This window comes from Lissotriton vulgaris, chromosome 4_1, assembly GCF_964263255.1.
Source record: "Lissotriton vulgaris chromosome 4_1, aLisVul1.2, whole genome shotgun sequence".
Classification (NCBI taxonomy): Eukaryota; Metazoa; Chordata; class Amphibia; order Caudata; family Salamandridae; genus Lissotriton; species Lissotriton vulgaris.
In genome coordinates this window covers 2,050,401,828-2,050,416,856 of record NC_141691.1, presented here as the reverse complement: position 1 = coordinate 2,050,416,856, position 15,029 = coordinate 2,050,401,828, and the positions used below count along the sequence as shown (strand labels likewise).

The 15,029-nt window shown below is 47.8% G+C and overlaps 1 protein-coding gene across 2 annotated transcripts in view; it reads right to left on the bottom strand.

Moving 5' to 3' along the window:
* Window positions 1-15,029, bottom strand: part of MROH1 (maestro heat like repeat family member 1) — a 2,204,128-nt gene that overhangs the window by 105,339 nt on the left and 2,083,760 nt on the right. For both annotated transcript variants that reach the window (XM_086966435.1, XM_086966436.1), the window contains exon 39: window positions 2,020-2,175. In XM_086966435.1, the coding sequence (XP_086822561.1) occupies window positions 2,020-2,175 (156 nt within the window). The remainder of the gene's footprint in view (window positions 1-2,019; window positions 2,176-15,029) is intronic.

Here is a 15,029-nt window from a genome sequence, read left to right as displayed (position 1 = left end):
AAGGCAGACTGCATTCAGCTGTTCACGTATGAGAGGAAATAAGAATGTGTACATTTAAGGGCAATTTTTTTTTCGATGTGTCACATCAGGGCAGTACTGCAGTCAAAACCTTGAATCGAGACTGCTGAACTTAAGTTTGAAACACAGACTGGTCATTGCCCTTGAATATTAAACATGGACTCGTTAAGTCGGCTGACCAAGTTATCCAACCTCAACAAGATTCTAAGAGGGGGCATTCCAAGGAGAATAATGGAAGTTATCAGGTAGGAGCCATTATCCCTATTCCGAATCAATGTAGAGTTTAGCTCTCAAACCTTCCATTATTTCTTATTCACCATGCAGAGACTTGAAGTTATGGCCAGCCTTGCACCGGAGATTCCCTCAAAAGCGTAAAAGTTCCTTTCTTACTCACCTCTGTGCTTATGTCGAGAAGAATGATATTGCACTAACACTGGTGATATGGAAGGTGCAATATTGATACCACTTTGACATACCTCTGTATTTAGCGAATGTCACCATCTCAAGGACTAAAGGCGCTGAAGCCTAGTGAGAGCTTCCTTGAAGATCCCAGAGTAGGGGCTGATCCTCACTTTACGTTCAATATACACTGCTGAATCCAGCAATTGTGAATTATTGCTACTCAAACCCCCACGAGGAGGTTCGCCAATGTACTAACGATGAAATACACAAGGATTAACCATGTGGGCGGCATCACACCTCACCTAAATATTTACCCAACTAATAACAATAATAAAACGCTCATATACAACAAAAGATTCTTCCCCTCAACTAATGGTGTGAATTTGTTTTGCAACGTGTAACATGTATGAGGTTAACAGCATTATGACTGCATTTTAATTGCGTTTACTATGCATGACATACAGCTCGATAATTACTTCAACTTTCATGTGCATGGCCACCAAGGTATATCGCACCCCAGAAACAATGTACTGTGTGACAGGGGCCTGCCACAGCTGATAAGAGAGGGGAACTCTCCGCATGTAATATGTACCATACAGCACGACGGCTGCAGGTGGAGTATATATGCTTCCTGAAGTCAATAATACTGTGCATCCACAACACTAATACGGGACAACAACTTATACTCTGCATTATACATTTGCATAAAGAGGCTAACACTGTAGAGCAAATGCATAAAAAACAGCATGACAAAGTAACCACTGTGCACGACTAAATCACTAACACTTGGCACAGAGTAGTGTGCTGTGCATCCACAAAGCACTTCAGCGCCTCGCCAGGGGCAGTAAGCACCATATAAACACCAATCCCATAACATACTAAAAGAACTAGCTTTAGCTCTGACACACATACACACTGCTCACAGACGGATGCACAGCTCACAGACGTAAACTCTTTTCATACATCATATGTTCACACAATATTCCTAGACATACACTGCTCAAAGATGCCTACACAGCCCACGGAGACAGCTACCACATACTCACAAACACACCGCAGAGGCTCATATGCTGCTCTCACACACAGCTCACAGACGCACACACTGCTGGCATCCAAACTGCTGGCAGTGTTTATAGACACACTGCTCTCATGCACACTGATCAAAGACACGACTCATGGACTGCTAACACACATGGCTTCAACACAGTCGGTGGGAGCATGGATGAGAACTCAGGTCCAGGATATCACTGTGAACAGTGATAGGCCCCTCTTCAACTGAAAAGAAATAAGGTGTAGCCCAAATCTAGCACTGCATAGCCTTTTACAGTCCCAACAGGACAATATTTAAGGGGTTAGTAGAATTTAACAGAATACAAATTGCTGCAGTATGTTGCAACAATATCAGAGATTCACAATAACAATAATGAGCAAAGATTTAACAAAAATGTATATACAAAAGTGATCACCATTCGAATATATGAAGCAAAAATAGTCTCAATCATAATCATGATCAAGATGTCAGTGAAAGTTTAAGAACAAGAGCTTAAAATGGTGATCTCCAAAGTTTCGGGAAATTAATGTTCTATGAAGCACACTCACCTTGACAACTTCTGGCATGGGGTCCTGAAGGTGAAGTAACAATGCAACTAAACCATTCAGAATTTGCTCGAAGAAAACATCTTCATTGTTCCCAGTGCTGAATTTGGTCAGTTTCCCAAATAAAATGATTGAAGCTTTACGCAGTTCTGCTTTCTCCTGGAAAATATGTACATGAAAAGTAATGCACTCTTCCAGTAACTGAGTTTGTTAAAACTGATCTCTTTTCTAAACACCTAGCAATGACAACCCATAGTTAACAAGCAATTGACATCTCCTTCAGCCCTCAGTTTCCTTGGCGTAGCAAGGGACAATTAACTGCTGCAGCACCCCTACTGCTGTGAAACTGATGAGAAGAACTTGAATCCCCTAATTGACAGAGCCAGGAACAACCCCACGACCAATTCTTACCTCAGGATTAAAGACAGGATTTTCTATGACCGTATTTTCTATTCACATACTATATTGCCATATATTTTCTGTTTACATGTTTATTTTGTTATCAAAATATGTAAGTTCGGTAAATTTGAGTTGCATTTAAAGAATGAAAACTCCCTGGAAGGAGAATGAGAGCCCTTTTCTACCATATGCACCTTTATTCTCATTCCTTGCCGAGGCACTCACACTCTATTCTGATCTTGTCAGGTTTCGCAAGGGATTAAAAACTTGTTTTTTTCAGCATTAATTTTTCAGAACAGTCTCTTTCTAGCTGTCCCATTCTTTAAAGCTTTGTAGTTCTTTCTTCTCTAGTCTATCCCTTGGCGCCGGGAAACCCATTGCGGGTAGCTGTGCGCCTTATAAGTTTAAATAAATAAATAAATAAAATGTGCTGGCACCACTTAATAAAATTAAAAGATATAACACTCTGAAGTAACCACAACTTAATAAATCAAGCTTTACAAAATTAATAAATAAACAAATAAAACATACAATACACAATTGGATTACCTATGCGGACTACATAGAAGCTTCTAAGGGCTGCAGACCAGTGGCTGATGCTGCAAATCTAAACATCAACTCTAAAAGTACCATCAGGTATTATTATTTGGTAATGCTTTATGAGAGTGTGTCATTCTAAATGTCGCTTCATTGCCGTAGCTGCTATTCATCCAACTGAATGACCTAGAATAGTTTCAGAAGAGCAAGTTTATTTCCCTTGGTAATACCCTTTCTAGTAGATCGAGTTTCTAACCACAGTTGCATCCCCTTTAGAATATGCCCCAGGCGCCTGACTGGATTGAGAAACCGTTCATTGCAGTGCACCCACCCGTCGCTAGGTGGCACCACATGGTTCTGTGTAGACTTCGTTCTGCCCCTGAGGTGATGGAGGGGAGCAACTCCCTCTCTTTCTAATGTCCATTTGTTGCTGATCTACTTCTGTATCCTCAGGCGCGAATCATATAAACAAATGCCAGTACCAGTTTGCAAATCTCTACTTTGGGACCTTTTTAGAAAGTAAAAGAGGCCACTCCACAGTACAGGGACGTGGAGGGGAAGTGAAGTTAGACAAAGTATCCACCAGAAGAACAAGTTACTTTTCTTCACAAACGTACTATCTGGTACACAGTCTAGCAACAGATTCCTTAACTTGTGAATTCCCCGCCAGATGTCACAATAGATCTGGAAAATTTTCAGCAGTATCTCTGCGCGCCAAGGTACGGCGTTGCATGGCTTCATGATGACGTTGATTCTTGTTGTGACGTCAGAGGAGCCATATAAGTCCATCCGGCACACGAACATCAGTTTTTTCTGTGAAAACTTCCATGCAAGGAGCAACAACAAAAACTTGCTGCGAAAACAGTGTGCCAAAAAAGATCACAATATCTTGAAAAACAGAGAAAATAGAAGTAAATGGTATGAAAATACCCAGACCAGGCCCAGACCAGGCCCATAAGGAAAGACCAAAAGGAATGACGGAGTAAACATGACAAAATTGTGGCAATACAAAGTCAGGATTTAGGAAATTAAAGCAAATGGTCAGTTGGACTAGAAAATTACATTAAACAGTGATCACAGTTATATAAAACCAGTACTGAAAAGGGTATAACACTTACATTACTGATGGTTTGCAGAGTGTGCAGGATGGGCAGGGCGTTACGGAATCTGCGGCTAGACAGACTGTGTCTCTATCAAATAATACGTTAAGATAAGCTAAGTAACTTGTTCATCTGATAGAGACATCGAGTCGCAGATTCCTTAACTTGTGAAATAAATACTATAGCTATGCCCACCCAAAGGAGGGTCTGCAAACTAATCCTACTGAAGTTCTCAGAGAACCAGCCAGTCAAAATTAACCATAGACCAGACATACGTAGGAATTAGAAGAAAAAGAGCATGAGCTCCTTATAAAAACTGTGGCAAAGACCACAGACCACGTAAATAAAGAAACAACCTTAGAGGCCTGAAATCCATGTCCAAAGGGCAGCTGAATAACATCGAGTCAGAAGACAAAAGTCAACTGAAGGACAGCAGTGCTTGACCCCTAAACGGTGAAATGAGCGTCTGGAGCAGAAGGCCACAGGCAATAAGGAATACCCTATGAATTAGAGCACCCTACACCAGTAAGGAAGTCTTCCAAGAACCTGCCCTAAGAAATCCAGAAAATGGAGCTACCAGGACAATAGCATTTAACACCCAAGAAGTAAGTAAGCCCTTGAACTAGAATGGCCAGGGCCAAGCGAATGCCATTCTCTACATCGTTAAAGAAATATCTGAAGGAAACCTAACCTTATAACTCAAGAAAGGAAGGACATCCAGAACCATTTCTATTAAAACCAAGATAAATAACGAATTCATTGCAAGGTCGGCACGAAAGACCGCAGCCCTAAACTCAAGGAGGAGAACAGTTTCTTCCCAAACTGATCGTACCTTTTGGATTCCCGATCCAAAGGAGCGGTCAGGAATGCGGTCTGGGAGGTAGAGGCCTGGATCACCAGGTTCTAAGGGGTGGGATGAATGGACAGGATGCGAAGGTCCCCCGGAGCCGGGTGGTGGCGTCGGGCCACGTTCCGATCCACAGGGAGGCCTGTGGGGGACTTGGACCAGGTGCCCAGCAGAATGTCGGTGAGGGCTTCGTTGAACGGCAGTAGAGGATCCGAGGAGCTTGCCTGCGATTTGAGCACCTCAGTGAGGAGGTTAGTCCTCAAGGCCACTACAGGGAGCTCAAGAGCCAAGGCCTTGGCCGTCCTAGTCAACATCACGCTGTAAGCAGCCCCCTCCTCTGTAGCCACGGAGGGAGGAGAGACAAATCCAGTGTCGGGCGAAGTGTCCAGACCACTGGCCTACCCCCTAGCTCGTCTGCCCAGTCCTGGCTCAACTGAAACTGCAGTGCCAGAGGGTCCTTAGACCCCTCCCAGTCCTCCTCGTCATCCATCTCCTGATAGTCAGGGAAAAATGATGGAGCCAGGTCGTAGGTGAATTGCTCACCTATCGATGCCGTAGACAGTGCCGGGAGGGGCTGGTCTGACGCCGGACCTGGACCGGGACTGGGACTGGGGGATGACGTCGTCCGAGGACAGCGCCATGGGCGACTTCCTCTGGGTCGGCGCCAGCAGAGGAGTCGTAAGGTTGACTGGCGACGACCCGGATCCACCCCGGATCCTGACGGGTCCTGTGGCGTCTGGACCAAAGTAGACGACGGATGCGGGGCCGAACCAGACGACGGCGGCGGGGCCAGAGCCGCCAGCCCTCTAAGACTCCCAGACGGACCCGTGGGGCTCGAAGGCACCTCGACATGGTCCGACAGAGGCAAGTGAGTCCTCGTGGCCACGAGGAAGGCACGTATCTCCTCCTGCGTTGCGTGCAGCCCAGGGACCGGCGGGTATGGAGCTGGAAGCGGTGCTTGCGGCTCCGGTGGCGCTGCGTCGCGCGAGCTTCGGGGTGAGTCGGAAGAGCGATGGCGCCTCTTCGACTTCTTTTTCGAGTGCCTCGACTTACCGGAGGACTTGGAGCTCGACGAGTGGTGGTGACTCGTCTAGTGGCGATGACCGCGGCTCCGCGACCGGTCCCTCGACTTCCTCCTCGACCGGGACCTCGAGCGGCGCAGAGCCGACTGCCGGAGCTCGAGTCGCTTACGGGTTACAAAACCTGATCAAGATCGTAAGATTGAAACGCGTAGGTTAACAGCAGTGTGCTGTAATGGTACACTGTTAAAATAAACCTGCTTTCAAACGATATCCTGGTGGAGTGCGAGTATAATTTCATTTGGTGGTGAATATATATATATATATATATATATATATATATATATATATATATATATATATATATATATATATATATATATATATATATATCAAAAAAGGGGTAACGAGCCACGACCATGCAGCATGGGTGTTATAGGAGGAACACACCTAGTGCATTAATGGCAGGTGGTAGCCGCATTTTAAGCATGATAAAGAATGTATGCAAGACGACCAATTAAGTATAGAAGATAGCGCCAAAGTCACAACAGTGAACACCATGCAACGGTAAGGTAAGAGCATCAGGGGACGTATAGAGCCCAAACATTTCTCCAGACCCACTTGGCATAAAGCAGAGCTATACAATAGCCTACAAATACCCCACTTGGAGTATGGCACACCCCCAGCCAACAGGGAACACCTCTTGGAGCAAACCACAGTCAGAGGACCAGACACAACCACCTTTGGAACACTGCCACAATAGGCTTACTGCCAGTTCATAATGCATCTAAAGGATGCTAAATGAAAGGGTAACCACCCCGGAACATGAGAAAGGAAGACCTGGGAAACAGAGGCTTAAGTGGGAGGGTGAAAGCCCACAAATAGGCGCTGAACAGCCGATTCGGCATGGGCATCAGACAATAGCACCCCATCAAAGGGTAGATTAACAAGTCGCTCCCGGATATTCTACGGGAAGACGCTATCCCGCAACCAAGCATGGTGCCGTAAGAACCGAACCAGCCTTAGCTCTGCCTAAGGAATCTGCAGTATCCGAGACCGAGCAGATTGTAAATTCAGCAAGTTCACGGCCATCCCGGAGAAGATGAAGGAGGTCAACACGAGCACTCTCAGAGGTTACCGAAAGAGACTCTATCGTCCCACAGGGCAGATGTAGCCTGAGCCAAGACACACACTGTATTCAGTGAACGAAGGGCGGCGCTAGTGGAGGCGAAGATGTTACGACCCCACAACTCTGGCCATCTGGACTCCCGGGAAGGAGGAAGCATTCGCTGAGGCAAGGAAGGGAAGGCAGTTTGCAGAACAAACTCCTGTACGTCTGGGTGAACGAATATCGAAATGTGGAGCAGGAAAGTGGCGGTGCAAGACAGAAGGAGCCACTGGATCACCGGAAACTGGCCGAGCCCAGGTGCCCAAAGAACAAGTTACTTACCTTCGGTAACGATATATCTGTAAGAAACATTAGTTAGTGTTAGATTCCTTACCTTAGAATATCCCCAGGCGTCAGTAAACTTTTGCGTAGCAGTACCCCTGCGCGTCGGTAGGCGTCGTCTGCAGGCGTCCCCTGCGGCTCCGCGTCTGTCGTCGGCGTCGTGCGCCGTGATGACGTCGCTGGAGTATATAGACGCCGCCTCCGCGCGCTGACGTCAGTTCTCTGTACACAGCTTTTCCGCGCCAGAAAACGCAGAGCCATGAGAGAACCAACACTGGTGCCATTTGAAACTAGAGCCCTGAAAGGGATGTCCTTAACCCTAGGTATCAGTTCGCAGAACGGGGAGGATGGGTGGGTTCGGTAAGGAATCTAACACTAACTAATGTTTCTTACAGATATATCGTTATCGAAGGTAAGTAACTTGTGTAGGAGAGTAGGGTCTGCAATCCTATGATCACCCAGATTTTTTGCTTTTGTTTCACTGGTTTACGACTTTCTCTGGCTGTGGGCCTGCCAATCAGACCCACAGCCTGGCTGTTCTCTTTCTAAATTACAACGTGTACCCTAGGTGCATTTACCAATTGGTACTGGGCCACCTTATCAGACCCTGTAACTCAGGGCATAGGTGTACCCAGGGCTGCCAGGGGCTGCAGCATGTATTATGCCACCCCTGGCTGGCCTCCTAAATTTGACACAACTGGCTGCATGACAGCTGGGGCAAAGTCGTGTAATCACCCTTTGCTGTAGGTGTAGTATACCTATACCTAACCCTAAAATGGACACACAGATTCCTATCAGTCACTCCTATGGCAGGCCTTGACAATCCTGAAGGCAGAGTGCTTGGAATCGTGTGAGATGGCGCTCTGGCATGAGCTGAGCCTGTCTGCAGCTTGCGGAACCAAGTCCTAATAGCTGTTCCATGATATCGCATACCATATACTCTTAAGTGCATTATAATCCTCGCGGTTAAATGCTACCTTTGGTATTGCTTTATCAAAACATGTCGAGTAAGGTGTCATACGAATTGGAATACTAACCCCTCGCCAATTCTGGCGACGGGGTTAGCATTCCACCCTTCTAGAGGGACACGACATGTATGTAACTGTGAACCCCGGTTAAAGTTAACTAAAGCCTCAGCTCCACAAAATGGATGCTGCCACCACAGACACGAGTCTGACCCCCTGCAGCTGGGAGTCCTTCCAGCGAGGGGAGCCTGGACAAAGGGTTTCCTGTCAGGGGCGGTGCTAGCACCGTCCCAGATATGGTTTTGTGTATCCTGGGTAGGCAGGGCTTTTCAGGAAGGTGACTGCTGAGTGGCACCCCGGTGCTCACTACGCATAGGCCAGTCTGAACCAGTTCCAGGGGCACACCAGCCCCTGGCCTGGGGAAGTCCGGCATGGCAGAGGGGTGTAACCACCCCCCTCCTAGTCCCACCCATAGGCAGGACCTAGTCACCGGGTCAGCCCCCTTTTTTGGTATAAAGATGGGAGCGGGCCCCCTGTTCAAATTAGATCATCTTTGGAATCAAGACACGACTTTCTACGAAAGGACATCAAGATTTCTTCCTCAAGATTCTCCCTTGTGGCTAAGGAGTAGTCACCCTGCATCAAGCGGGCACCATCCTAAGAACACTGCGGTCTGCTGCAAGTCCTTCTTCACGAATCCGACGACCCAGCTCGACGAGACCCGGCTTCCCTGGCACCTCTGACCTCTACTCACCTCTACAGCAAAGCTGAGAACTGTGAGTGAGACAAGACCTCGAGGGACCGACGATCGCCAAGACTGCACGACTTCTTTGTAACAAGCCCACCGTGTGCTCCACTGGTGAGTGCTTTGGGGTCCGAGAAGCCCCAACCCTGAGCAGCTCCAGCACCGAAGATCAGCCCTCCAGCATCTCCACGATCTGCGTGGGGCCCTTCTGCTTTTGCGTGCTCACCGCGCTGTGTGGCTACTAGCCGGCTGGCTTGTGGCCTTCTGAACGACGCCCGACGACATCACTGCTGCTGGTCTGGTTGCTCCAGACTGGCCCTTGCTTCCTTCTTCAAGAGAGGCACCCCGGACCCCCCTGGTCCACTCCAGACGCCATTTTAGGTCCACCGCGTGGGCTTGAATTTGCCAAGGCTTTGTTGCCCAATCCTGGGTCCAGCGACACCGACAGCTTCAATCTTCGTGGGACAGCTCGCTCCTCCATCCTGGTCGCCGACAACGCCTCCTGGTCCGTGAGATCTGCGAGCCCAGCGTCACCCACTCACCTAGTCGAGGTGGCTACCATCCGGTGCCCTCCTGGTGCCCACTGACTACTGGCTAGTAGTCTCGAACTTGGTCCCCTCTGCTTTCAGGTGTCATCTTCTATCGATCCAGGCTTGGATCCACCGAACTTTCTTCACTGGTCGCCTGCCAGCAACTTCTTTCTTCCAGGCTCCTGGTCCGGCAACGAGGATTCCCGACGTCTTTTGAGTCCTATGCAGCTGCAGCCCCTGGGCTAGGTAACTTCGGCATTTCGGTGCCCCAGCATAGCCTCACTATCCAAGGGTCAGGATCCACTTTCGTTTTCCTCCTACCAGGTCGGGTTCGCCCGAGAACACTAACTTTGCAATTTCTAGCTACCATAGACTTTGTCCCGCATTACCCGTGAGAGTGCACACTCTGCACCCGAGTCCTCTGGGTCTCCTAGAAGTAATCTAACGATTCTATAGTCAAGTCCTAGCGATTCCAAAGCCTATTAGTACTGTACTTACCTGCTAGTAATTTCGCATTCCACTTTCAGAGTATATGGTTTTCCGTGCCCCTCGGGCATTTGTATATACTGTGCTAACTTAAGTATTTTTGTAAGAGTTTTGGTTTGTGCTTAGTACCCTGTCCTCATAAAGAGTACAGGGCTGTTGTGATTTAAATAAATACACTGTTTATTTTCATAACACTTGTGTGGTGTCCTTTCACTTGGTATTCAAGGGGTATATGTGCGGTAAACAGCTGGCTTAACACGCCCTCTCGAGTCTTTAGCCTTAGACTGCTCGTATCCACGCTACTAGGATAGCTGGTCTATAAGGTTGACTTACAACCAATCATCAATAAGGGTTGCTGGACTGATACATAGTGTTCACTAGAATAGTGAGCACTGCATATCAGGCCACCTTCTCACATTGGTGAGCAGCGGTTGGGATTTGAGCTTGCTGTTGTTTTACCACACGTATCCTAAGAATATCTTGTTGAAAGATCACATAAGTACTGTTAGGTACATATAACTTAGCTTAGAATACTCTGAGTTCTACTGAACCAGCTGTTGCAGCTCCTCAAGGCTTAGCACACCTTGGCTGCAACTCTTAGCAAGGGATCAGTAGGCAAACTCATAGTGTAGGTAGGTGCATCACTTACACCACACTAGAAGCATGTCTGACCACGGAGTGTCTACTGAGACCCCTCAGGTGGTTGAGGACCCTCCACAGGCCTCTTCAAGATATGCAGGACTTATCTTCCTGGATGTACAGAGTTGTCTCACCTCCTGGAAGCTAAGACAGGGGTCTAACCCCACACTCCCATTCCTGATTGGTCCCCTAGAGACTTATGATGCCAGAAGGGCTGGTAACCCAGACCCCTCTAATCCAGGTGGGAGCATGCCCCCCTTACAGGGTCCCTTTAATAGCCATGACCATCCCCTTCAGGAGGCAGATGATGCTGATGATGAGGATGAGGATTTGTTGTCAGGGAATGAGGCAGATAAGGGACAGGTAGAAGTCAGCAGACTAACCAGGTCCAACTTAAACAGACATGAGCTTGGTACTAGGGGACCCCTGGGGCCACTCTCAGGTCAGCTTAACATTGGGAATGGACGAGCTAGGTCTCTATCCAGAGGCTCTGGCAGATCCCTTCAAACCAATGGCTCTCAACACTCCTCTCAGAGGGGGATGACATCCCCCCAGAGGAGAGTGTATGCAGCTAAAGAAAAGGCAGCCAATCTGAGGATTGAAAGGGAAGAACTTGCCCTGGCCAAAGAAAGGCTTGCCTTTGCTAGAGAGCAACAGTTAAGTGGGGTAGTCCCCACTGGTGGCAGCATTGTACCTAGTAATAGGGAAAGGAGTTTTGATACAAAACACCTGGGTAAGATAGTGCCCCCCTTTAAACAAGGGGATGACATCCACAAATGTGCAATGACATCGCAAACTACTTTGCCCAAAAAATCGACACCCTGACGAAAGACTTCCCACAACCAGTCCTAAAAAACTTTGAGGCAGAGCCTGGCACCGATCCAGCCCATCCTTGGTGGACAAAGTTCAACCATATTACGCTGGAAGAATCCCACCAAAGGATATTGGCCACCAAATCGGGTTCCCCGTTTGACCCCTGTCCTCCAACACTTCTGAGAACCATAATACACGAGGTCAACCCCTGCATTAATTCTATTATTAATGCGTCCCTGCAAACAGGGGATATTCCTTCTCAATGGAAACTGGCCGCAGTCAGACCACTACAGAAAAAAGTAATACCTGACCCTACGACACTGTCTAACCTGCGCCCCATCTCCCTCCTCCCCGCAATATGCAAAGTCACCGAATCCCTTGTTAACAAACAACTGATGGCCCACATAGAAAACAACAACTTATTACATCCGTGCCAAGCTGGTTTCAGGGCTCACCACTCCACTGAGTCAGCGCTACTATCATCAGCAGAAACCATTCGTGCTGCCTTAGATCAGGGAAAAATGGCTGTCCTGATCCTATTGGACCTCTCTGCGGCTTTCGACACGGTGTCACACGTTATCCTGTTACACCGCCTGACCAAAGCTGGCATAGCAGGAACCGTGTTCAAATGGCTCAAGAACTATCTGGAGCAGAGACGACAGGTTGTCATGCTAGGCAATTTCCGTTCTGAGGAGAAGCTCCTGACATCTGGGGTGCCGCAGGGCTCAAGCCTGAGCCCTACCCTTTTTAACCTTTATATGGTACCCTTACTGGAACTTATCTCCACCTTTAACATCAGTACTATTGCCTACGCTGATGACACCCAACTCGTGTTGACCCTTGACAAAAATCAAACTGACGCTGAACAAACTCTGAAAGAGTGCTTAACAGCAACCTTTAAGTGGATGACCCAAAATCATCTAAAATGTAACTCAGCCAAAACTGAGATTGTTCCTTTTGGCCTCAATAACTGTTTCTCCCCAAAGGACTGGTGGCCGGAAATGGTGGAAGCCCCCCCCAAGACAACTAATTCTGTTCGAAACCTGGGCATTAAGTTCGACAATACCCTCTCTTTCAGTTTACAAGCCAAAGAAGTAGCGGGGACTTGTTTCAGAACCATCAAAAGCCTCAGGAAATTCTTTGATTTCCTTCCCCTAAGTGCTAGGCGGACAGTGGCTGTAGCGCTTATAACGTCCAGACTGGACTATTGCAACAGTCTGTATGCAGGGCTGAATAAATCGGCCCTGCACAGACTGCAAATGGTCCAGCACGCAGCAGCCAGGCTTGTACTGAAACTACCCAGAAGGTCCTCAGCATCGGCAGCACTAAATGCACTGCACTGGCTCCCGGTGCATAAACGCATCCTCTTTAAGGTACTTACCATCACCTACAGAGCCTACCACAACCAAGGCCCGCTGTACTTGAGGAAGTACTTTCAAGCATATCAGCCGAAACGAACCCTCAGGTCATCTACCACTAACCAACTTCAAATCCCCAGATTTAGGTTAACGACCAAAGGAGGAAAATCTCTTGCTGTCATCGGAGCAAAGGCCTGGAACAACCTCCCCTTGTCTCTACGCCATAACACAACAGAACTTAGTTTCAGGAAAAACCTAAAAACCTGGATCTACTCCCTTTCAGAATCAGACTACAAAGCATTGGTATAATCATCTCCCTGCACGCTCACTAAATCATCATTACCTCTCATCTCTATTAACCATCTTGGAATCGCAGCGCCAAGATACTCCTTGGAGTGGTAGTGCGCTATATAAGAACACAATCACAATCACAATCACAAAATGGATTACTGCTCTGGAGAGGGCCTGCACTGTGCAGGGTGTTCCCCAGACTCAGTGGGCAGCTATCTTGTGGCTCTCCTTTGAAGGCAAAGGTAGAGATAGGCTCCTCACTACAAGAGTGGAGGATGCTAACAATTACCAAGTCTTGAAAAACACACTGGTTGAAGGGTTTGGCCTAACCACTGAGCAGTACAGAGTGCTGTTCAGGGGTACCCAGAAATCACAGTCTCAAGATTGGTCTGACTTTGTAGATTGTGCCACTAAGGCTTTTGAGGGCTGGTTGCTGGGCAGTAAGGTTACTGATTATAAAGGATTGTATAATTTGATGATGAGAGAACACATTTTAAACAATTGTCAGAACCAGTTGTTGCATCAGCATCTTGTTGACTCAGATCTGACCTCTCCCCAAGAATTGGGAAAGAAGGCAGACAGATGGGTTAGAACAAGAGTTAAACAGAACCAGGGCCAGAATCAAGGTGGTCAGAAGAAAGCAGACCAGAAGGGTAAAGATTCTAAGGGGGAACAAAATGACCAGAAGTTTTCGACAGGTCCCCAACAACCCAAAGAGGGTGGGGGTCAGGCTCCCCAAAAGAAGAAAGAAGGCCAATCTAAAAGGTGGTGCCAATACTGCAAAAGTAAAACTCACTGGTTTAGTGAGTGCACCAAGAAAGGAGGAGGGCAGACTCCTGCCACTGCAGCCCCTAAGGCACCTGTGCCCCCTAGTACAGTCAGCAGTGGTAGTGCACCTCCCAAGGGTTTAGTAGGGTTAACCCTGGGTTCTGAGGGGTGTGACAACTTAGTTGGTACACTCACTCAGGCTGTCCTTGTCAGTACAGGGGATATGGATATGTCCCCTGATATAAGTCCCAATACTTTGGGCAAATACAGACAGACACCTTTCATTAATGGAAAAATGGCTCAGGCCTATAGGGGCACTTGTGCCAGTGTCACAATGGTGACACCTAACTTTGTGGACCCTGGACAGATCATGCCAGGTACAGAATTCCTGGTGACCAATGCAAGCAATGTCACTACCAATCACAGTATGGCAATTGTAGCTTTCTCCTGGGGAGGGGTAACTGGCCAAAAGAAGGTTGTAGTTAGTTCAGACCTCCCAGTGGATTGTTTGTTGGGCAATGATTTGGAGTCATCACAATGGTCAGAAGTGGAGCAGAGGACTCACATGGAAATGTTAGGCTTGCCAGCACATGTGTTTGCTGTGACCAGGTCACAGGTCAGGAAATGCCCCACTGAACAGGTGCTGGATCCTGGAACAATGGACCAGACACCTTCCAAGAAAAAGAGCAGTAGGGTTAAGGCTGTGCCTTCCCCCTTGCCCCAGGTTGTGGATCAAGTCTCAGAGGAGGCTGACCTACAGGAATTGAGGGAAACTGAGCCTAGAGAGTTTGAACTTGATCAAGTTGAATTCTTGGGTTCAGGGGGACCCTCAAGGGAAGACCTGGGGAAGGACCAGTTAGACTGCCCTTCTCTTGAACCCCTCAGACAGCAGGCTGCTGCTGAGGCTGCTGGGAACGCCACAGGTACCCACAAGGTATACTGGGAAGATGGACTCCTGTACACTGAGTCAAGAGACCCCAAGCCTGGCATGACCAGGAGGCTGGTTGTACCCTTGTCTCAGAGAGGTTTCCTACTTACCTTGGCCCATGAGATTCCCTTAGCAGGT